Below are 24,772 nucleotides of genomic sequence, written 5' to 3'. Positions count from 1 at the left end.
ATCTCCAGCCTGAGAAACGGAGGCGGGAATTGCGTTCTGATAGAGCTGTGCTAGATGGAGGAACATTTGCTGAAAAGGAGCTAACCGATTAAATCATTTCATTTCCTAGCAAGTGTATGCTAGGCCGGTGTATTTATCAACCAAATCCGTAGTAGTTTCTGTTAGGAATTAAACCCTCTAATTCAATTCAATATTATCAAGAACAATAATAATCACAAAAAAAATAATCAAAGATAAATACTAAATTTCATACAAGTTCGCGAGTGAGATTGATACCCCATAACAACCTGATGTACAAAGGTAATTTATATAGAAAACTTACATTTTCTAGCTTTCACAGGTACAGACCATACTTACTTATAGCTTCTTTCAGAACCAGTTAAAACATTCATAAAATTACCTGGGACATGAATTATCCATGGAGAGGTCATTGATTTCAAAATCAAATATACAGTTTTTACCAAAAAAAAAAAAGCCGTTACTACTACGAAGCAAAAGATGCCAGACCTAAGAAAAGAGACCTAATTAATAGAGGACGGCCTGACGCTCTAAAGTGGGAAACCACACCAGCACCCAACTTATCCATCAAAATGAGTCGTTTACTCTCTCCCTACGGATGCCCCGACGATCATCGCGTCCTCTGCCCATGTAAGAGTCTCGGCGGTAATCCTTCAGTGGACCTCTATGCGGTGAACGGCTCCTTTCTCTTATGTCACGGTTCCAATTCCCACGAGCAGTAGGTGGTGGTGGTAGAGGCGGTGATAGAGGGGCTGGACCTCGGGTGCCCCTGCCACTGTAACCTCTTCTATCGTCAAAGAAGTCATCCCTTCGTTCTCTGGGCGAACCCCAATCAGGAGGCATTGACTTGTCAAACTTGCCTCTTTCTCTGAAATCATCTTCTTCATGATACCCCGGTCTCTCTCTGGGGAGATGGTTGTCTGGAAATCTTCCCCCATGCCTAGCTGGTGGTGGACCCATTCCAAATTCTCTTCCCCACCCACGAGGTGGTGAAGAACCATATCCATTCATGTCTCTCCGAGGACCTCGGTCCATGGGTGAACCACCAATCCGTGGAGCCCCACAAGGGGGTGATGGACCAGGGAATCTCCTCTGGGGACTTCCAATCGGTCCACTTCCAGGTCCATACCGAACTTTGTTGCAGTTGTTGCAGTGGGATCGCCGTGCAAAGTTCAGATTTCCACACCTGAAAACATTAATAGCAGTCGGAAACCTCAATCAGAACTAGAAGTTTACAAGTTGCACAACTCAAGACACCATATCTGACTTCAAGACTCTCATTTTTTTCCCATGTTAATAGACTTCACAAGTATTACAGTAGTTCAGAACTCAAAACACCAACTTCTAACACATATTTACCAATAACAATCACAACAAAATAATCAGAAATGAAAAAGAAAATGAGAAACCAATGTTTTTCAATAGAAAAAAGAAAAAAGGTTACCATAGAGGCCAAATTTGATGTACAAAACTTACGCTGGATCAGAGCATATCCAATCTCCTTCTCTTGGAGACACATTAGGATTGTTCCTAGGGAGGCCTTCATCTCTGAAAGGCCCAGGTTCAAAACTAGGCACATCAAAACCCCTTCCATATGGCCTACTACCCCTTCCTCGACCATATGGTGGTGAGAACTCTCGAAATCGTCCAGAGCCCCTTCCACCCCTGAATCCACGGCCACGGCGAGGACCACCAGGATGATCAAAATCTGAACCATAGTATTGGTCATTCTTCCTTTGACGGAAAGGTGAAACAGAACCTGCACGCATCCCATATCCTGGAAGGAACAATACCATCTGAAGAGTAAGAAACAAATTAATATACAGAGAAAGAGCGGAAAAAGTGTCCATGAAAGTTGTTGGTTTTTCAGCCCCACTAATTGTTCATGACCATATGGTCAGGATAGAGACCCTCCATAAGACTATCCATGGCCTACCTCCATAAAGCCAACCCATCACAAAACAATAAAGAAGATAGTTACAGGCGCAGAAGAAGTCTGATAGAAAATTGATTCTACAAACAGCTAGGCCACACAGTTCAGTAATCCCATCATGAAACAATGTTCCACCACTTGCAAACAAAGCAGTTTTATGCGGAAACCAACTTTTCCGCAGAGTGAAAGAACAATATAAGCTCAGTGTCGTCTACATAAATAAATTTCTTAACTTTTCCACTGCCCATACACAGTATTATACCTTACAGGTCTCCAAATACCAACCCAATCATATATGATTCATTAAGTTACTGTGGACCTCCATTATCTTACGTGACGAATTTCCAATGGCTTCTTGGAAAGCCAAAGAGAGCTACAATGATCATACACCTGTTGCACGTTCAGCAATCTTGATTCTGGAGATCAGGCAGTCATAAAGGCAGTGGGAGTAGCTAGAGTTTTATCTGGCCTTCTTGTCACATTATTAGGGTCTAGAGTGTTTTCTGCCTAAGGAAATGTCGCTCAATATGCCTATCTGAACGTTCACCTCAATACCTATTAAAAGATATAACTCAATCCCAAACCTAAGAGAAACCACAATAATTTACATAAGAGTTGACAAGACCCAGTACACCACCTCTGTCTCACACACCAAACGGTTGGCAACTGCAAGTCACAAAAATTACCATCCAAAATAAAAGAGTTCCAGGAACAGCAATACCATCAAGATATTCATCAGCTTTCCTAAATTTAAGCTGAATTTTAAGCCTAACACCATGACCCCATGGCATTTGCTTACAGATCTTGACAAAAAACCTTAAAGCTAAAGCAAAAGCCAAAACATGAATACTTCAATGGAGAAGGTAGAGAGACTGATGAACTTGGATGCACCCAACTCAGTAACTGACCAGTTCTTGAAATAATCTGGTGAAAAAAAAAATCCAATCCAAACCCACTTTTATGGAATGGTATCCAAAACCACTGATATGCCCCATATCTTCAATAGTAATTTCTATGAACCACAATTCTTTTGAATGAGATAATGCCAGCTGATTCAGTTTGCTTTTGAAAAGCCAAATTCCAGTATAGCAGTCTAGACAAAAACAATGTCAAGCGCCAAGGATTTCCTTTCCCAGATATAATTTCAACTCATACATACGACCTTCCCTTGTATTCATTTGCACAAGAACACTCGTTTAACTGACAGATTTTAAGGTAACAGAAGCTGACAATCATGCAGACGAAAGACAACACAATTTTTCAACTTTCTTCATCTTCTATTCTTCCTACCACTTCATCAAATAGGAAACAGTAACTCAAAGAGATTTTCTTATCAAGTCCATGCCTCATCTTCTCCTCAACTCCCAGTAATATATGAAACCGGCAGAATCCAGCAAACAGGTCTTACAACCTTAAATTGAACGGCAATACCCATCAATAATTTAGGCTAAGAGCCAAGACTTGCAAAAAGTCATGGACACTTCTTAAGGACATTTTACCAAAAATCTTCACATAGCCCATAACCCCAGAACAAAAAATTTCAAGAGATATTACCTGACCCTTGGTGTTAGCTTAATTTAAATACACATGCCAAAGTAATTCTCTGTTGACATTATACTGTTATCTTTAACTACTGGAGATCAGGTGGTTTGCCAGTACTTTTTAAATGTCCTATAGAGACCCCTAGTTTGTCAATGAGTTCCAAATCCACCAGCAAATGCAAATTAGCAAAAGAGTGTTGACTTTAAACCCAGACAACAACCACTGGCATTCAATCTTCCACAAGGTAAAATCCCAGCATGGCTCAAGAACTTGAGAGAAATGCATATTCATGAGAAATACATTCTAGGATGTCACACATGATACATAAATATCCAACCACAGTCTCCCCCTGCTAACACATTATTCTCTGGTTATACCATGTGATCCAAGATACTTTCCACAAAGCCAGATCCCACAGACCAAGCAACTTCAAAAGCTGTAACAACCAACATTTACCTCTCAATTTGATAAACAAAGATAGCATACTCATGACAATCAGTAGAGTACCAGAAGCATTTCGTGCTCAAAGAAAACCAGATAATAAAATCATTTCATATTAAAAAATATCAGATTAATTTGGATCGAACTGTTTCTTCTTACCTGATATAACATCCCGTTGCTTAACAAAATTTAAAACAAAAACGAGAAAGATAAACTTTATTATGCTACTCATTTCCATACTAATGCATTTATCATTAAATCAAAGAGAGTCAACGACACTTATTTCTTCTGGCGTACACCACAGATCAAGTGGATGACACTTATCAGGTTGTTACAAACCTTGGCTTGGTGAGAAGTTCCATGCTTAAGCTCATATTTTGGGATTTGTGTGCATGAGAGGGAAGGGTTTTGGTGGTTTGTGTCAAAACCATAGAGAGAGAGAGAGAGAGAGCAACAATTTTTGAGGTTCAATCCTTCATCTTCCCTTGGACATGCATTGCATTACACACCTTGCAAGTGTCTACAACTCAGTAAGACCCACACATGAGTATACACCCTCTTTACAAGTTTATTGCAACCCTGCACTCCACTATGGATGCCCTCTAGCGAATAATTCAAAAATGTTGTAACTACCTTACATCTTAAATCCCAAATTAATACTTAACCAAAATAAACATTAAGTCACAAGTGTCAGAGTGGTTCTGTCCACTTTGGTTAAGTGTTGTGCTTTCCGCATCTAACATACCAGTCTTTTGGGTTGTATTGGTTAGGCGTCTAACTCAGAACTCTAAAGTTAAGCGAGCTTGGACGAGAGTAGTACTAGGATGGGTGACCTTTTGGGAAGTCCTATTGGCTAGGCGTTTGACATGGTATTGGAGCCAAGTCCGGCACGTCCTGCCTTCGAATCCCGAGGGGAGCGGTAAGGGGCGGGGTGGGTGTCAGAGGTGGTTCCGGTCCACCTCTCTTGATTAGGTTGGTTTTCCGCACTTAAACGACTAGTTTTTTAGGTTGTATTGGCCAACCTCTTGACATGGTATCAGAGGTAGGCACCACGTTCTGCGTTCGAATCCCGGAGTGCATCGGTCCCGAACCCGGGAACAATGGGTGTCAGAGTGGTTCCGTTCACTCTGGTTAAGTGTTGTGTTTTCCGCATCTAACAGACCGGTCTTTTGGGTTGTATTGGCTAGGCGTCTAACTCAGAACTCTGAAGTTAAGTGAGCTTGGACGAGAGTAGTACTAGGATGGGTGACCTTTTGGGAAGTCCTATTGGCTAGGCGTTTGACATGGTATCAGAGCCAGGTCCGGCACGTCCCGCCTTTGAATCCCGCGGGATTGGCCAATACAACCTAAAAGACTAATCATTTAAGTGCGGAAAGCCAACCTAATCAAGAGAGGTGGACCGGAACCACCTCTAACTCCCACCCCGCCCCTTACCGCTTCTCGCAGGATTCGAAGGCAGGACGTGCCGAACCTGGCTCTGATACCATGTCAAGAGGCTTGCCAATACAACCTAAAAGACTAGTCGTTTAAGTGCGGAAAGCCAACCTAATCAAAAGAGGTGGGCCGGAACCACCTCTGACAACAAGCATTACTCCCTTCCCTGCGCAACTCACACACACAAAAACCTTGTCATTGAAGTTCAAAATCCAGAGAGCAAAGACAAAAATCATCTTTTATATCCCAAGTCATGTCTTTTGATGGCAGGTACACTCAACTGATACTTCAATTTGGATGCACTTGCCATGTACCTTCAACGTTGGATAATGGTGGCACGCACCCTAACTCAGCCCCAGAGCATCGTTGATTCTCCTAAATCCAAAATTGAGACTAGAGGCAAGTCCAACCCTGTGGACTCAGCTCACCCTCCAAAAGCAGGTCAACTGGGTCAAGTTGTGAGTTGACCTATCAGGCTACAACACCATGTGCAAAGTTACGTGTGCCTTTCCACTTTCAATTCACCACTTGAGCTAAGACACATGGAAAACCAGATGAATGAACGACTATGCCAATAGCTCAAGCTTATAAGCAAGATTACACTCGATCAAGTATCTTGAAGACAAAAAGAATTGGTACAAGAGCTTTTGATTGTGTCACACAAAAACTAAGCTCTACCAATACATTTGTAGCTAGAGGTAAATCTAATCACCAACCTAGAACTCCTAATGTTGATGGTCACAGTCATATTGTTCAATCATTTGATTTTTGTGCCATGGTGAGGTGTTGCTTCATCTTTCGTAGCATATAACCAACAAGATTGCCAAGTCCATCCTTCACCTTAATGAGCAATACCAACAAGAAGTAGGTGTCTGCTATTAAGTCTTATGAGCCATTCCGCCAATGTCTCTTTCACTAGGCACTCAATCACAGCATTTTTACTGTGTGAGTAACGGAAAGGGTGGACAATTAACTAGCACAGCTGCTGGAACAATAGGGATCTTGTGGACATGCAATGGCCTAGGAGGCAGCGAAAAAATCAGCAAAGTCCTACAAAGCAGTACCTACATTAGGAGGAATATGCACCAGCCATTCCTTTGAATCGCTGCTACACCACACAAGTCTTGACACCACTCTTCAAGTAGCCTAGATGAAAGAACACAGCCAACCATTCTGATTTCTAACCCAGTCCAAGTATTGATTAAATAGGTCATACTCCATAGTGATAGTATATTGGTCACTATGGTACTAAAATACCATCATACATAATGGTGGGGACACCAGTACGCTGCCGATCACACGAGTGTACACTCGGAAGCATCAAGCCGCAGCGGGACCCACCACATTGTGGTTGGGTGATTACTCATTTTAGAGATTTTTATAATTTATTTTTATTTTTCTTGGTTTTACGAGTTTGTTATAGATTTTAGCAGTATGGATTTTATCTGTTTTTGAATTTTGAAATTAAAATCTTTTATTAATTGATTTTAACAGAATCGTGAATCATTGATTAGATGAATGAATGAAAAATCTTTCTTTGTTGTTACCTCTGCATGTTCTCTTCCCGTTTCTTTTCCTCTCTTCTCCGTTCTTCTTCTTCTTCTCTTTCAAAATCAAGCAACGGAGCCGATCGATTACTCCACAACCAGGTATGTTTAATTAAACATTAACCGTACCACATCTCATAACCAATAGTATGAACCCAATGCATTCCCAAAACTACATCAGCCCTTTCAATTGGAAGTAAATACGAATCAGACATCACACTATATCCTTGAATCACCAATTTTAACCTTTAATGAACAAGACAACTACTCCTGTCTCCCAACATTACTATGCATGTCAAGATATACAAAAACAAAAAAATAAAATAAAAACAAGTAAAGGAGCTTCACCAAAAACCCACTGATGAAATAGTGATGCTTGCCACAATCCACCAACACCACTACCCTTTCACGTTAAGTTGGTCCCCTCCAAAGTCATGGTGGGTGGTAACACTACACTAACTAGGGCATGTAAGACAATTTCTCACACCTTTATTTTCCTCAAGAGCTTCTTCTTGCTCCTTTGATTCCTCCCCACCATCAAACAAGTAAAGCTGGAATTGCTTACACCTGTTACTAGGAGTGAACTGCAACTGACTTCTCATGAATGCAAAACTTGGTGCAGCTCTTTATGCATGCACAACACCTTGATGGCTTCTACAGTATCGTAAGCTTGAAAATTCAAACATCAATGACCAACTCTATCTTCAAGCCACAAACACACCCTAACGTTGCCCTTTTTTGTCTTGTCGACCTAAGGCCGACTATCAAACACTACTTGGTTAGAGTTGCATTTAAGTCTTTGTACTCTAAACCAAAATGGACAAACAATGTGTGCACAAAATCCCAATCAAGATTGGGTAACATCTAGAATTACTTATACCAAGGTCAAGCATCTCCCTTGAAGTAAAAATCACAATCAAGATTGGGTAACATCTAGAATTACTTATACCAAGGTAAAGCATCTCCCTTGGAGTAAAAATCACAATCAAGATTGGGTCACATCTATGTAGAGCATCTCCCTTGAAGTGAAAGGAGACCAATAACACTTTTTGGTGCTCTTAAGGTCTGGTGGAACTCAAAAAACTGTTTAGCCTTGTCGAGTGGGAAAATTCCCACATTGAGAAATGTTAAGAAATAGTATTGGGAGCAATAGGCCTCCTAATTGGCCAGTTATTTTGGATTGAAACCAGGCTCAATCCAATAATGGTATAAGAGCAGGATGTTTGCGTGGGTCAAGGCCCAATTTGTGTTCCATTGGGAGGTCGTGTGTCATGCGCTTTGTTGAGAGTTCATGTGTTGTGCGCTCTGTTGAGAGTTTGTGTGTCGTACACTCCGTTAGGAGTTTATGCTCACATCTCAAGCCCATTATGTATAAGCCCAGACATAAGAAGGAGAGTTGAGTGGGAAAAGGCCCACATTAAGAAATGTTAAGAAATTGTATTAGATTATAAAGTTGAGCAATAAGCCTCCTAATTCGCTAGTTATTCTAGGATGGAACCAATCCAACAAGCCTTGTAGGCTCAATCTGTCAAGCTGTCCTCAGTCTTGAATTTTAGAAACTTGAGTTGTGCCGACCTTCGAGCATGCTTCCCCCAAGCACAACTACATTTCCCAAGGCCTATAGTCAGGAGCATCATCGACGTCAAAATCATTCATTTTACTTTTTCCACTCAGTCAGATGTCCTTGACCCCCAGTTCATTAGAATCATATTCAACTTCTGCTTCTGTCTCCTTATGGTCAATCCACCAATGTACCCTTGCTGAAAGTGCCTGATTAGCCATTTAAAATTTAATCAAATCAGCTTCAATTCTAACAACCTTGCAGTAAAGCAATCTAAGACGAGGTAAGCCCATCCATCAAAGAAGGAAGAGTAATCTCTCTCCATCAAAAAGCAAGTACTGGGAACCGACATCTCTCAGATTTATCGAACACCTCATAGGCATGTGCAATACGCCCTATGACATTTCTTGTGTAGCCCACAAATCCTTCTTCAAACAAGAGTTTAGTCAAACACAAAGTAGGCACCAACTAGAAACTGGGGTTTGATATTTCTTGATGTGGAGAAAGAGAAAGAACAAAGGATGCCTGACATACTCTAAAATAACACCACAAACTGTAATCCACTAGCCAGTACTCTACGCCCAACTCCTGTCAAACTCAATCTGACAACAGCAACCTGATAACCATTACTACTCTAATACCAATTTGTTATGAACCTCAGCTTGTTGCAAAATTTCATGCTCGAGTTCCTCTTTTAGCTCTGTTTATGGTGGGATTTGCTTGAGTGATAAGCTAGGGCTTTGGTGGTGAGTGTCAATAACAAAAAAAAACTGGGAATCCTACCTCCTCCTTGGACATGTGTTGTATTATAGTCCTTCCAAGTTTCTACAAGTCCATAGGACCCACAGATGAGTGGACACCTCCTTTACAAGATTCTTCTAGCTAAAAATAGATTAAATTTCCCTGACTACTCCTACGCCTTTCCTAAAGGACGCCCCTTATACTTTAACTCTAGCTAATAACTTGAAAAATGTCAAAACTAGTCTTTATAATTAAATCCCAAAGCAATAATGAAATAAGATAAATACGAAGATTGCAGGAACAAATATTTGCTTTGTGAAGCAACAACAAAAAATTGAGCCCTTGCTAAAATTAGAAACATGTTTTCCATATAGCATCAAAATTTTTACTTTCAAAAACCTCCTATTACACCAAGCAAGGTTAAAGGATATTTCAGGCCAATCAATTTTTTTCTTTTAGTTGATTTGCTCGGTTTCAGCACATGAGATCCCACGACTTCTTTTGTTATTGTATTATTCCAACTCATCACATGTAAAGTTCAATACTCTTTTTTTTCACTGGGTATGGCTTAAATAAGATGAAACGGAAAATTATTTATAAATAATTAATCAAAACGGTAGTCATACTGGTAAGATCTTGCAAAATGAACTTACAATAAGGTGAACTACGCATAATGACAATATGATAGTTATTAGATGATTACCCTTGTCTTTCAATTCCAACAGCCTTTCAGCGTTTACAGGGTTAAAAAAAAAAAACAAACAAATCTATGAATATGATAATTATTTATCCAGAATGGACAGATACACTACTCGCACCTGCGACTTTTCCCAATTTAATATCGGGTAGACCAGTCAGTGAAAAATAACACTCACAAGTGAATCTATTGATAGAAGTCCATTTAGAAATGGAAAGACACAAATTTCCGTATCCGACAAGATTGAAACACCCGGACTGCGAAAACAATTTCATAGAATGGGAGATGCTAGCTAGGGTTTAAGCTCAAACTTTCGTGTGCGTGAGAAAACGAACCTAGAGGTTGATTAGCTTGGAACCTTTCTGAACGGGGGTAGAAAGAGTTGTCATTGTGATTATCAACGCGTCTGACCTCGCCAGGCTCGTAATCGCTTGTCCCTCCGCCGCCGCCGCCACTATCGGCCGGACGGACCACCATGCTGCTCACCTGGTGAGTCTGATGTTCTCGGTCTCGTTCTCTCTCGCGCGAACCCATGTCTCTCCGCAGCGACCGTCCTCTCACTCTCTCTCTCACTCTCCTATTAGCGGAGCGCGGCTGGAGCTGCGAAACTGACAACTGAGATATTTTTATTTCACTGTCACACGCTCACACGTTTCACGCTTTCAGCTCAGCTCTCAGCAGAGTCTAACCCCGATTTCAACCCGTTTATTAAGTAATTGAAGTAGACCCTACCCCTTACTGGGCACCCAACAACCCAATCTAAATCTGGTTTATTTATTTGACCTGACCTGAATTGGGCGAATACAAATTTACTCGCCTGACCCAATTTATAAAAGGATTCGGCTCGGGTTTGACACTAAGACCCGATGGTTCCGATTTTTATAATCGATGCAACAGGTATAGGATATTGATTACAATTGACGGAACCCCTGCCGCTAATGCTGGTTTACAGTTCATGCCACGGCAGGCAGGCACGTCGTATTTGAGCCGAGCTCTGTCTCTGATCTGCCTGCGGATTTGACACTCGCCGAGTCCCCGTCCGTCGTGTATACGACTCTTTAAGTAATTCGCGGGGATACCATTCCTTCGCTATTCACGTATCCTTTGCGACAACTTTTTTGGGTTAGCCTCGAAGAATCTCCATCTCCACGGAAGCAGGGAGTTTGATCTTGTGGAATTCCTAATACATTGGGAGAATTTTCGTTGCGATCTTTCGTCAGGTGGGATTTTGATGCCTTTTTTTTTCTCTTGAATATTTTGATTACCCCCACGTTGGCGAGTGAAGGATGTCTGGGTTTACGAGTGAAGAACTTCTCTTCCTCTTTTTCCCAATTCAGATTCTACGTTGTATTGAGTGTGATGTTAGACGTGATTTGGATTTGATGCTACGTTCTGAATTTTTTACTTTCGTTCCTTTACTCCTATTCATGTTTGATGTCTTTATTGATTCCGTTAGTAAGTGAGACTTGATGGGCTTCTTTTTTTGGTCCTTGATACGTTTCTCCTATTTTGCAGGTTCCTGACGTGCTTGAGCTGGGAACTTCCATGTTAAAAAGAGTTAATTTCGAGTTTCTGGACTGAGCATGGCGTGGTTAGGGAAGGTCTCTCTAGGGGGCTTCCCGGATCTAGCTGGAGCCGTGAACAAGCTCAGTGAAAGTGTGAAGAACATAGAGAAGAATTTTGATAGCGCTCTTGGGCTAGAGGAGAAATCTGATTCTGGCGAAAGTAAGTAATCGTTGCTTCTATTGTTGGAAGTAGGCGTCATTTAAAATTTGTTTTAAACGAAACAAGTCATTGACTCCTACAGTCAATTTTGCAGTATTAGCTTTCATTCAAGCATTAAGAAGGTGTGCTGATTTATGAAAACAAAAGGCATAGGTGGGGCACAAAATAAGAATTAACGTCTCCCATTTGTATCTATTTACCTTATTTTTTTAACTTTAACAAAATTGCATGAGAAAAAGTAGTTCAAATGGAGTTCTTGGAGCTCATTGCAGTAGCAGGAATGGCTGAGTATAATGTGGTTCTAGATATTTTTCTCACACTGCTATTTTTTTTCTTTCTTTTTTTTCCTTCTTTTTTCCTTCCTCTCTCCCTTCCAAATTTCATTTATTTGAGTTAGGCGTTATCTAATAGAGTGCTCGGTTGTTTTATCCTGAAATTCTCAGTTTTAGTTCATCTATCTCCTAAATCAAGTTTTAAAATAGTTAAATGTCTCCTTTGGTATGTTTTGTGAATCAGTTTAAACTTTCTTTTCATTTTGTCTACTAGGCTCGGGACTATGGTCTTCCTCATCAGACCGGAAAGCTCTCTTTGACCCAGTTATGGTCTTTATGGGTCATAAGGGTGGTGAAAGTTCTGTTGAACATTCAGAAAATGCAGAATCTTCACAACACATACCTTCTCGGAAGGAACTTGATGGAGTTACCTCCTCAGAGCTAACATTGTCAGCTCAAGAGCAGCAATCAACTGAAGAAAAATTTGATGCACCTAAAAGCCAGGAAGAAGATCTGCATTCTGATACAGTGGAAACATCATCTGCCAAACTTAGAGAACCTGGTGAAGCTGAACCTGATTCACATTCACTGACAGTTGGAACAGAGCCATCCATTGCTGAGGATCTAGAAAAGCGAGACTCTGATTCCTTAGTGCAAGAGAAAGATGGCACTGATCCGGGATTCATTGAAGAAGCTCAACTTAGAGAGTCAGTGCCTAGAGACTTAAACAAGTCAGAGCAAGCTGACACTAGCGTTCTTATGCACAGTGAATCACACTCTATTGGGGAAATGGATGGAAATCAGGATCAACTGAAAGTTGATGTAGAACAGCTTGCTGAGGAAGGTTTTCTTGAGCATGTTGACACAGTAGATAACAGAGAAGCCAATATTGAACAACGATTTTCTGATGCAAATGCAACTCCTATTGTAGAGGAAAATGCTGCTAAACTTTTGAGTGGTAGTCAATCAGATGTCACTTCCTCAGAGCAGACTCAAGTTATGGCATCTGAACCTATAGCTATCGAGAATGAATTACAGAAGGAACCTATAAAAGGGAATGCCGAGGTGATTGATATCGAAACAGTTAAAGTAGAGCAGGGTTTAAGCAGTGGGAACAGTGTTCATAATATGGTGGATACAGAAGCTGAATTAGAGAGGTTGCAGTTGGAAATGAAAATGATGGAAGCTGCATTACAAGGAGCTGCCAGACAAGCTCAGGTATTTTGTCTTAGACCCGGTTACTTTAGTTTATGATTTCATTTATTCAAAGCTTTCCAAGACAACCTTGGCAACCAGAACAGTTTCATATATTCTATTCCTTGTGGCACGTATGAGCAAAACCATTTGTATTATAAGACATTTTAGCAATATGACATTTATTTATCATCTATTGTCTGTATTTATTTATTAGAACTTCTCTTTGGCAGTCAAAAGCAGATGAAATTGCACAGCTGATGAATGAAAATGAGCACTTAAAATCTAAGATTGAGGAGTTGAAGGTTGGTATATATCTTTTCACTGCTTTTCTTTTGTTAGGGTGATAACTAACAGAGGAACATAGTATCGATGAAACTGATTGCAAATATTTTATCCTCTTTTTGGCATGTCATTCTTTATCTTATAGTCAATGTTTTGTTGTTTGGTTACCATTTAGGTTGGTACCTCTTTGCCCATGGGCTTGCGCTTTACAATATGCCTCATGGATTGTATTTTTAGCTGTGGAGTTTCTGTTTGATGATTCATGAGCTCTTCATTGTCTGCTTGCTACTTATGGGTTACTTACAGTAGATATGTATTGCAACTAATTCATCATTTTTAGAAGACGTGAGTTGGTGGTGATCTTGTTCTGGTTTGCCCATAACTTAAAAAACCTTTTATGGTGCAATGTAAGGCTGCCCAAATGCCCCAAAATAGTGAAATGGTCATTATCCATTTATCATATCTTGAAGATGATGAGGGCTAAGAATAAGATAGTACAGGAAACTCCCAAAGGAGAATGGGGTATACAATAGGAAATGACATAAAGAAAGTGCAACAACTTAGAATAAAAGAGAAAAAAAGGAGGCTAATCTATTGAAAGGGAGTTATGTGATTCAAGTGTATTTTGTGTCTCTAGAGATATGGGATTCCACTGAGGTGGATCTCTGTGCTCTTCTGCATGGACCACAATTTATGGTGTTCATTTCCCCATTCATTTGGTCACGGAGGAAGACACTTTTGTGGTGATTAGCTGGTTTAAATCTTGAGAAGCTTCTTCATGAAGTTTACTTAGTTATTATGATGAGATTTGTGATTTATTCATCTCATCCTAGTTTTCATGGGTTATGTATGCAGAGTGCAAATTTGATAGTGTGGTCTGGTTAGGGATAGCAATAGGTAATGGATGGAACAGGTAAGAGGCATACTGTTACCTGTTCTATTTACCTTTCATCTGTTTCTTTACCCGTTCTGCCCAAAACAGGTGAAAGTTCTTACATAAAAAAATTAAGATATATGAAAATGGAAACACATGAAAACTCTAAAGATATATGCTCGAGATAGCAATGGAAGACAAAAAAAATTATATTTGGATTTGGGATTTGAGAAGCTTGCTCAGTTTGGAAACTCTTTGAAGAGGGGCAATTGTGGATTGAGCAAAGGTTTTGGAAAATGTGGTTTTTAAATTCTCTTTCAGTTGGAAAATACTCGTTTTACTCTAAAGCTAGGTTATATTCTTCGAGCAATGGGTAATTGTTTACAAAATACATATTGGCAGAATTCGTTCTATTTTTGTTTTTTGAAATGATAGCGTTATTAATCAACTGAACATTAGTATTGCAACATAGGGTACAATATAAAGTACGAATAGCTTAAGGAGCTAAAGCCCAAGCATGGGATCAAAAGCTAAACCAATGGAGAACGGTTAATCGGGTAAATTTTAATCAAGCATCATTGCCCCCCGGGGTCAGTTGTTTCATTAGATTTTCTTGTTGTTGGAGTCTCTTAAACCTTGGATCTAGTGTCTTGATTTTTTCCTTCTCTTCTCCTTCTAGATATAATTTTGGTTTTTCCTTATTTTTATGCTTTTTTATATGCTCTCTCTTAATATTAATAGTATTCTCATTTAAAAAAAAAAGATTAATAGTATTCTCCTTGTTTTCCCAAAAAGAAAGGGAGTTTCCTATAACAAGGTATTGATTAAAAACTCCACGCGAAGCGAAATAATAAGTGAAGTGATTAGCACTTCAATATATGTGAGTCTAGGAGATGGTCATGAATCTATAAATATCTCTATATTAAATATACATGAAGCACCTAGGAGGAATCCTCTTCCCTGAAATCAATTAATGATTACATACAAATCCCCTTCAATGGGGGGGGGGAATTAAAAAAATTGGTTAATTTAGGGCTTAAGTCTCTCTCTCTCTAACTTCTTTGACAATCGGTGATAACTTTACTCTGCAAAGAGAGAAGATGGTGGCCAGAGGGCAAAAAAGTACAACCAACAAAGGAAATGCAAAAAATACAGTCATAACAATGAACAATCACAAGATAAGCCCAAAGCTATATGGGTGTGAGAAGAGTGGAGTCTCCAAAACAAGGTGTTACTGGATCCCACTTCTCACAAGGGAGCCAAATGATTTGAGATATATCCGAAGTGATGGAGCATCCATCTGCAATTGGAAAATCTAGTCAAAGATTGATTAAAGTGCCAAAGATCGGAATTGAGCAATAGCCATAGAACAAGTGAGCAACTCCTAGTGTTTTGTTGCACGTAAGTAAGTTTTCATAATAAAATTGTCAATCAAAGATTGTATAGCCATGTTGCTTTTAAAGTTTTTACAGCCATATGTGGTAAAGTCTACTTTATACAAAGAACACCAAAGTGTTATCTTTTACTACATCTTTATCCTAGCTGATGCACCAACAATTAGATGGTTGAATAGTTAACTCATGGAAAGTCCTTTCTTGTACTTTTGTCTCACTTCAATTTAATTCGTTTTCTCTCAAGTCAGCTTCATTCTTTTTTAATGTCTCAACTTTTTCTTTTTTCTCGCTTCAACTTTTTTTTGGTCTCAATTCAACCTTTTTTTTTTTTTTTTGTCTCACATCAATTTAATTGAAAATGTTCCTCAAATATAATAAAGTTGACCTTGGATGCATGTGAATATTGATATGCTCATGGTACATCTTAAACTTTTCATATGTTGTGTGAAGTTTGATATTTTTCACCATAGAGATTTGTGTGTATACATCCGACTTCGGATGATTATCATATTGCAGAGAAAATCTGGAGAATCCGATTCTGATGCACTGCGGGAGGAATACCATCAAAGAGTAGCATCTCTTGAGAGGAAGGTAAATGCACATTTAAAAGTGGCTTTGTACGTCAATGCATTTTGGGATCCTACTACAGCCACACTCATATAGATTTTTAGATCTATTTATGGCTGAAGAATTTTTTGATTTGTATGTCTCAAATTATGAATGATCCTTTCTAATCTTTAACTGAAAATACAAACAAAAAACATTGTTACTTTTCATTGTGTGAAGTCCGGTCCAAGGCCCATCCCAAAATGACTAGCCAAGTTAGGAAGCCTAATTCTCAACTGATAAACCCAAGATCTTTGTATTCACCAATCCATGTAAGACTACTCTTTAACACTCTTCCTCACGTGTAGGTTTTCTTTATGGTTCTATATGTGGATAATTTAGGTGGAGGTCACCTGCTCTAATAACATATGAAGTTGGGTCTAAGGCCCATCCCAAAATGACTAGCCAAGTTAAAAAACCTATTTCCCAACTAATAAACCTAAGATCTTTGTATTCACCAATCCATTGGGATTACTCTTTAACACTTTGAAAAAATGTTGTCTATTTTTGAAACAGAAGCTCTGCCTTTTTTTTCTGGTGAGTGTGGAACTTACCGGGTTGCTCAATCCTCTTTGCTTAGACTCAATATTGACATCTCATTTCCCTTCAGACTTCCCCAATTCTGCAAACTAAATGAAACTCATGTAAAATGAATATTGCAGGTCTGTACAACCAATGGCGGGTCCACAGCCAAAAATCTTGTCTCTTGTTGTTACTCCGATGGTTAATAGCATATTTTCTTTTTAAAAAGTCACCCAAGTTTTCAATTGTATTGAGATGGTTTTTTAATGTTTTCTTGTGGGAGTGAACCTTGATTTCTGCATGTTGAAACTTTTGGTTTCAGGCGTATGCTCTCACAAAGGAACGGGATGCATTGCGGAGAGAACAGAGCAAAAAAAGTGATGCAACTGCTCTTTTGAAGGAAAAAGATGAGATAATCAGTCAAGTAATGGCTGAAGGTAGAGGGCTGTGAAGAAAATTTCTTGTACTTTCTGTTGCCTTGTTTAATATGATGTTGGCATCATTTTTTTATTTTTTTTCTGTTCATGGAAGTGTCTCAACATGCCTTGATTTTACTTCAGATTGATTCATGGATAAGATCTTAGTGTTTCACTAATGATTGAGATGTTTTTGACTCATGGTCATTGGATTATGAAATTGTCATCAGTAATTGTTGATATTAAAAGAGAACTTCTAATTTTTAAACATGGATTTGTGGGTTTTTGCATCTTAGCCTATCTTACTCTCTTGACCATGTAGTATATCTGATACTTGTTACTATATATTACAAGGTTGGACTACTATTCATCCACATTATCCAGATATATTAAAATATATTTATACATATGTAAAGATATGGGATTTATCTAGTCATATGTTAAGGTATGTTAAGCTATGAACATATAGGTTTTATCTATACATTATCCAGATATCTTGAGATATAGGTAATTAGTGTTCTTCAACAATAACTGGCTGGCAAATGTGTATGCTACATTGTGTTTGCCTGCTGCACATTTAAGAGTATAGACCATAACTTCCGATTTTCTCTTTTTCACTTGTATTGTGGTGTTTGGACTCCTTAGACTGCTATCTTTTGTCAGGTGAAGAGCTTTCTAAAAAGCAAGCTGCTCAGGAATCACAAATTAGGAAATTAAGGGCTCAAGTATGTTATTAACTCTTTATCGATTAGATCATGATCCGGATGCTCTTTAAACTTCTCTGATTTATTTCTTTACTTGCTAGATCAGGGAGTTTGAGGAGGAAAAGCAGAGATTAAATTCCAAGATTCAGGTACTTCCGAAATGATCAGCATACATTCCTGAACCGCAGTTGGGGAATCTCTTTACTTTTCTTTTATGGTACATCTTATAGTCCTGCGTTAGATAATTTGCTTGTATTTGTGACATACCAGTCATGATAAAACCTGGCCTATACTTGGGAATGCTGTAGATTGAACTCCTGGTGCCTGACTAGATGGAACCATAAAAATCCAAATCTTTAGTGTCCCCTTGACTTTTTTATGGTCACCGACTCTTGTCTTCATGAAGTTCACAGTTTTTGAGTTTGCAGGAAATAGGCCTTCTTCTTGGCCGTTATTGAGCATCTTTTGGAAGAATTTGCAAAATTAGCTGATCTGTTGTTAGTGATTGGATTCCCACTCCTTGCTTGGCTAACTCGCTACTCGACTTGCTAGCTAGGGATGGCACTCACTGTCAATTTCTTATTCTGGGTGATATAATTTTCTCTTTCTGCAATATGAAGTTTTTTTTATGGTTTGTAGCATTCTCCTTCTATTAAAAAGTTTTTGCCATTCAAAATGAAAAATATAAAGTTTTCCACTACCAGTTATAGGTGATGTCTTTTTCTTGATAAACTTCTTTTGGGACCATTCTCCTGTCCACCAGTTACATTGCAAAAGTGATTTTTATGTTGCATTTTTCTGTTTATTCCTTTATTCGGAGAAACGTTTGTTGGAAGATGGCCATTGACGTCTCTTCATGTGTCTCTTTTTTCTCCTATTCTTCTCTTACATAATTAGAACTTTCCTCATTTGCTTAATATTGTTATTATCTTCCAGGTGGAAGAAACCAAAGTAGAGAGCATAAAAAGAGACAAGGCAGCAACAGAAAAGCTGCTTCAAGAAACCATAGAGAAAACTCAAGCAGAGCTTGCTACTCAAAAAGAATTCTATACCAATGCTATAAATGCAGCTAAGGAGGCAGAAGCTCTTGCAGAGGCACGTGCTAATAATGAAGCCAGAATTGAACTTGAAGGTCGATTAAGAGAGACTGGGGAACGTGAGGCAACACTTGTTCAAGCACTTGAAGAGCTCAGGCAAACTCTGACTAGGACAGAGCAGCAGGTACTCATTTTGACCTCTCTTAGGTTTTGTAAACTGCATTTGTTTGTGTTTTTCTTATCTTTTTAGTGTTATAGGCAGTCTTTAGAGAAGATATGCTTCGGAGAGATGTTGATGATCTTCAAAAGCGCTATCAAGTACGTAAAACTACTGAGCATGCACCTGTCATTCACTGCTACCTTTTTTTTGTTGTTTCATTTTCATTGATGTTGATATTGCTCATTATCAGGCAAGTGAACTACGATGTGAGGAGTTGATTGGTCAAGTTCCTGAGTCAACCAGGCCCCTTCTAAGGCAAATTGAAGCGATGCAGGTTTTCCCTCTCATCAAATTCTTCTCTAAAGCAACATTCTGGAATGACTGACTTCAAGTCCTCTATAGATCTTCTCTGGGAATATTTTGTAACTTATGATTTCTTTCTGAAATGTCAGGAAACTACTGCTAGAAGAGCAGAAGCCTGGGCTGGTGTGGAGAGAGCACTAAATTCACGGTTACAGGTTCTTAATGATTTTGCTTCATTTCTCTTTTTTTCCATGGTTTATTTTTTTTTTTAAATGTAGTTGCCTATTCAAACCTTTTCATATTCAACTAACAGGAGGCAGAGGCCAAAGCTGCGGCTGCTGAAGAAAGAGAGAGATCCATGAATGAGCGCCTGTCTCAAACTTTGTCTCGAAATGCTGTTCTAGAAGCCCAGGTTCCCCTATTTATTATTGGCTCTTATTTTGGGCGCTATGTGACGTTAAGGGAAAGACAACTAACAAAAGAATGTCTCAGGTCTCATGTCTTAGAGCAGAACAGGCTCAATTGAGTAGGTCTCTTGAGAAGGAAAGGCAAAGAGCATCTGAAAATAGACAAGAATATCTTGCCACGCAGGAAGCAGCTGCAACCCATGAAGTTCGAGCCAAACAGCTAGAAGATGAGTTGAAGGAATTCAGGAGTAAACACAAGCATGAGTTACGACAGGAAGTGACACACAGAGAACTACTAGCACAGGTAGAGTTTCATCTAAGCATGTGGAATGAGAGAGTGGCTTACTTTACCTTGCTCTGTGCATGACAAAAGAAAGCCTATAATTGCTTGTCAATGCACAGGAGTTAGAACAGGAAAGGGCTGCCAGGCTAGAGTTGGAAAGGGCAGTTCATCGTGAAACTGCAGCTCCAACAACTAAACAAATCCCATACACTGAAAATGGTAAACCCTGATATTGTTTACTTGGTTCCTGCTGAGCAATCTATCTAGTACTCTCAGTTTATTATTTTGATTTTTATGTTATGTGATGACAGGAAATGCATCCATCAGGAAGCTTTATAGTGCTGGAAGTATCAGCAGCATGGAGGAAAGCTATTTCCTTCAAGCATCCCTAGATTCATCTGATGGTGTTTTCTCTGAAAGGAGACTTTCTGGGGAGACAACTATGACTCCTTATTTTCTGAAAAGCATGACTCCTAATGCATTTGAGTCAACTCTCCGCCAAAAGGACGGTGAACTTGCATCATACACGTCTCGCTTGGTATGGGTCATTTCCTCTGCCTTGTTTCTCTTCTTTTCCATTTGCATGGTAATAATTCTGCGTCATCTAAGGTTGTATTGGATGGAAAGTAATCATGTGTTTCTCTATCCATTAGCAGTAGGAACTTTGTTTGTTACAATTTTCTAAGCCAAGACCGGTTAAGAATGGATTTGGCATGCTTTCTTGTTAAGGTTTCAACCATCAGTATTATTTGGGCACTCAGATACAGGAGCCAGAGATATATGTTGGGTACATGAGGAAACTGAGACAGACAAAAAAAATGACACAGAAATGATTTATTAGTCACATGCTTGGTGTTATAGAATTCATTAGATTACAGTCTCTTGTGCACAGTTGCATATTCATTCTGTTAAATTATTGTTCTGTAAGTGGATATATAATGCTAGAACTGGGTAGGATGTATGATGGTCTTTTCTTTTGAAAGGTAGGGTGCCTGTGGGAGCTTTTGTCAGAATTGAGCTTTCTTGCACCAAATGACCAGGAGGCAATTTTTGGGAACCTTATTGGTGTTAAAATTAATCATTTAGCCCTGACCCACAAATTCTGTGTTCATGTTAGTATTTATCAATTCTATCATGCATATGTCTTTGTTAGGAATTAAATGCCCTAATTCAAACTAACGAGAGCAATAATAATAAACGAGGAATAAGGGAAAAACAAGCACGGAAAAACACAACAAGATTTATACAGGTTCGCCTCAAAGTGAGGAGACTACATCCTGTCTTTCGCCGCTGCAGTAATCCACTATGAAGATGAAATAGTTTACAAGAGAAATCGCACACTTACAAGTGTTTCTCTCTAACCTCTCGGGCTACTCGAGATGCTCCTCGGATTAAGATCATCAAATCCTAATAGCGGCGCCCCCCAATTTAAAGAGAAAACTAGGGCAAACGCATTACAAGAGTGAAATTCCCAAATTGCCCTTAATGAAACACAGTCAATATATCATGGATCGGATGGGGGCTCCGCCTTCGCTCCCCTGAGAGGGGGCTGCCCCCCTTCCAACCCTCACGATGACCTTACTGCGAAGGTCAATCCCCGACCAACTCAACATAAGGTGTTAACTAGGCTCCACAACTTAACAGTCTTGATATTTTTGCCTGCAAAACTTGTTCTTCTGAAAATCCTTTAGATGCTTTTGAACCAGTGGCCAGTTGAGAGTGTTTTTTTTTTCCCCCGTGTGGAGAATGTGGAACTATGGAAGAAAGTTACTTGGGTCCTCTGAATTCCTGGGATACATCAATGCATTTCAAAACCCTATCAAACGATGGTATAAGTTGAAGTAGCGAAGCTGCTGTGAAAGAAGATATCCAAATGTCTCATCCCTTGATTTAGAGTGAATGAGAAATTTCTAGGTGATCATTTGTTGAGTCTTATCATGCTGTACATGATAGAAGAGAGATCCTATGTCTCTTCCCCTAAGCAGAGGGAATGAGAAATGGCTAGATGATCATCTGTTGGTGGCTTATCATGCAGCGCATGAAAGGAGAGATTCTATGTGATACATGAAGGATCTATGTCTAGCTAACTTAAGATAATGTTATGTTTGTTCCCAGCATAAAAATTTACCTTTAAGTGCCTACTTTGCCGGCTGGGCCAGCAGACCAAGTTTCAGATCATCTCCTATGTCTCCATGTATGACTTGCAAAGAAAGTCGAGGTTAGCAGAAGCTTTGACTTGCTTGTAGTCAAAGATTGTCTTTCCATGGATGCCTCCCTGATCTTCTCTATTTTGTCATTTACACCCTGCTACTAATCTGTTTGTTCCTAAGATCTTGAATGCCTCTGGATGTATTGATATATTTAGTATTGGAAAGGTTTAAGGAAGCAAAAAATCTGGCTTGCTAGTTGAAGCAAATTCCCTAGTGACCCTTAAGTTATATGTTTGTTCCTTTTTTTAAGATTTTTTGGATGCTGTCGTGATTTTACTATAAAACACTGGGAAATAGAAGTGAAGATAAACCTTAATGGAGAGGTAGAATTTGTTGCGATATTCGTAGCTAGTATGGGGGACTAATAAATTCTTAACCATTTTTTATCATAAAGGTGGTATTGTCTTAGATACTGCTACATTCCTAAGAAATATAAGTGGATATCTGGATTGTAGTCTGGCATATAAGCCTCTATATCCGATAGGTCGTGGCATCTACAGTTAAAAACTAAAACGGACTTGGTTGAGCCAAACTGAGATGCCTCAATCAAGTGCGACCTCTCGTGAGGGGTTTTAAAATGCTAAAACAATGTGAACTTGATGTTGAATGTGTGACCATGACAACTGGAGCTTCAGGCACTTTTTGTTCTAATCAATGGCATGAATCAATCTGCACTTCAGATGTCTTTGGAATCTATTCGTGATTCACTTGCAGAGGAGCTTGTTAAGATCACAGCAGAGGTCTGTTTCTTCCGCTACTGTTTCCTTGGTTTTTTGAGAATAGTGTCCATGGTCTGTCTTGCTGCTTAAATGAGCATCTAAAATCTGTTTTTCAGTGCGAAAAATTGAGGGCTGAGGCTGGAGTACTGCCTAGCATACAAGCAGAGCTGGAAGCGTTGAGAAGACGACACACTGCAGCACTAGAACTTATGGGTGAACGTGATGAAGAGGTAACATGAAGGATTTACAAATTTGAAACAAACATTATATTAAGTCATCGGCACCAGCATCAAAGCTGTTTACAATGTATGTTCAAGTTGGTAGTTCTCTTCCTCTATTGTGTCTCTCATATGTCAAAGACCATTTGTTGTCTTCCTCAAGGTTTTTTTTTTTGCTTCTTCCACAAATATCAAATTTGGCCGCCACTCCACCTTTTGTGAGTTTATCAAGATAAAACCCTTCCGTCAGTGCAAACTTAGGTCTACATCAAAATGGTGAAACTTATCTCAAACAACTTTAATCTTAGTTACTTCTCTTTCATTTCCAACGTATGCATTCTCTAACACGTTCCATTTTGTCTTTCCTAGTGTTGTTGCAAATCCATCTTAACATTTTCATGTTTGCCATAATCTTTTGCAAATGTTGCTTCTCCATTGCGTCCATCATCTTGCACCTTGAAGCATCACTGTTGCAGTAGTTTTTTAGTGGAGTTCTTAGTAGGTGTCTTATCTACATAGTATGAGTAATTGATGGCAACAACAAGGATGATGATTAAAGTCTCTTCGTGCTTGCCATGTGGACAAAACTTTAGTCGACTAACACTTTATTAGCTTCCTAGGAAACCTGCAAACCGAACACAAACCAGCTAAACAATAATCAATTATTCCTTCTGCAGTTGGAAGAACTCCGAGCTGATATTGTTGACATGAAAGAGATGTACAGAGAACAAGTTGACCTGCTCGTGGACAAGGTAAAGCTACATTCTGGATTTTTTTCTTTTTATAGCTCCCTCTACTAGCCAATATCGGTCTAATGTTTCAAGCTTCCTGTACTCCATAACAGCTGCAGAGAATGAGTTCATCTATGCTCGCTACATGACTTCCAAGATGTTGCTTGATTTTGAGCAAGAAATTGTAGGCAAGCCTACGAAATGGATCACCTTGATCACGTTAGATGCCAATTAGTTTTCCCATTTTTAATACTTTTTTTCTAGAGGTGAGTAGGTGTCATGTGCAGTCTGAATGCCCATTGTATAGAGGAATAGAATGCTATCAAAACACTCATACTACAGTTATCTTCCCAATTTTGAACTTTGACGATCATGACCTGATATGTTATCTGATTTATCTTCATTCTATCAATTCTTCTTGGTTTTTATATGAAACTTTGGCCCTTTTCTTCCTTGATGAGAATGGTTTTTTGCATGCATTTTTATATATAACTTGTTGGTGTTGTTGAGTTAGTATACTCTCGCTTACGTTTTTGAAGGTATTAAATTCAAACTAAAATTCTCTTAACATGCAGATGTTCATCTAGCCTGATACCTTTTCAATGGTACTTAACGACAAACTAAATCCTCATTTTCAACAGGGTGAAGAGGATAAAACATCCATTACTAAAATACGTCAACTTATCTCAACATATTATAAACTATTTTCCAAAGAAGAAAAGAAAGCTAAATTTAAGTCCTATTACATTGGCTGTACTTAATTTTTATTTTTATTTTAAAAAAGTTATATTATTCATA

General features: G+C 39.0%; 2 protein-coding genes across 2 annotated transcripts; one reads left to right on the top strand and one right to left on the bottom strand.

The window, feature by feature from the left end:
• Nucleotides 1-282: 282 nt before the first annotated feature.
• Nucleotides 283-10,495, bottom strand: LOC137950542 (transcription initiation factor TFIID subunit 15b-like). Its single transcript, XM_068797074.1, has 3 exons — nt 10,250-10,495; nt 1,495-1,795; nt 283-1,204 (listed from the first exon to the last, which is right to left on the bottom strand). Exons 1-3 carry the CDS (start codon nt 10,446-10,448, stop codon nt 586-588), a joined length of 1,119 nt encoding a protein of 372 aa, XP_068653175.1. The 5' UTR covers nt 10,449-10,495; the 3' UTR covers nt 283-585.
• Nucleotides 10,496-10,874: 379 nt separating this feature from the next.
• Nucleotides 10,875-24,442, top strand: LOC137950150 (golgin candidate 5-like). The gene is made up of 20 exons (XM_068796534.1): nt 10,875-11,134; nt 11,430-11,639; nt 12,186-13,129; nt 13,339-13,410; nt 16,175-16,249; nt 17,109-17,223; nt 17,866-17,927; nt 18,008-18,055; nt 18,843-19,127; nt 19,202-19,261; nt 19,354-19,437; nt 19,556-19,621; nt 19,720-19,818; nt 19,899-20,117; nt 20,216-20,315; nt 20,408-20,634; nt 22,987-23,046; nt 23,142-23,255; nt 23,921-23,995; nt 24,088-24,442. Exons 2-20 carry the CDS (start codon nt 11,498-11,500, stop codon nt 24,121-24,123), a joined length of 2,883 nt encoding a protein of 960 aa, XP_068652635.1. The 5' UTR covers nt 10,875-11,134; nt 11,430-11,497; the 3' UTR covers nt 24,124-24,442.
• The last annotated feature ends 330 nt before the right edge of the window (nt 24,443-24,772 follow it).

Source organism: Aristolochia californica, unplaced genomic scaffold (assembly GCF_029961685.1).
Source record: "Aristolochia californica isolate CCGP_79_NKW_82.1479 unplaced genomic scaffold, dmAriCali1.0.hap1 SCAF_14, whole genome shotgun sequence".
Lineage (NCBI taxonomy): Eukaryota > Viridiplantae > Streptophyta > Magnoliopsida > Piperales > Aristolochiaceae > Aristolochia > Aristolochia californica.
The sequence above is the reverse complement of the archived record's forward strand: the minus strand, read 5'-3'. Positions and strand labels throughout refer to the sequence as shown.

Excerpts from the sequence above, each read along its gene's own strand:
- LOC137950542 (XM_068797074.1), bottom strand. The coding sequence starts at position 10,448 with ATGGGTTCGCGCGAGAGAGAACGAGACCGAGAACATCAGACTCACCAG. Across the intron at positions 1,796-10,249 it reads CCAAGCTAATCAACCTCTAG|GATATGGGATGCGTGCAGGT; the intron begins GTTCGTTTTCTC and ends TGTTCCTTCCAG. Across the intron at positions 1,205-1,494 it reads TGGATATGCTCTGATCCAGC|GTGTGGAAATCTGAACTTTG; the intron begins GTAAGTTTTGTA and ends TAATGTTTTCAG.
- LOC137950150 (XM_068796534.1), top strand. The coding sequence starts at position 11,498 with ATGGCGTGGTTAGGGAAGGTCTCTCTAGGGGGCTTCCCGGATCTAGCT. Across the intron at positions 16,250-17,108 it reads TAGCATCTCTTGAGAGGAAG|GCGTATGCTCTCACAAAGGA; the intron begins GTAAATGCACAT and ends TTTTGGTTTCAG. Across the intron at positions 19,262-19,353 it reads ATCTTCAAAAGCGCTATCAA|GCAAGTGAACTACGATGTGA; the intron begins GTACGTAAAACT and ends GCTCATTATCAG.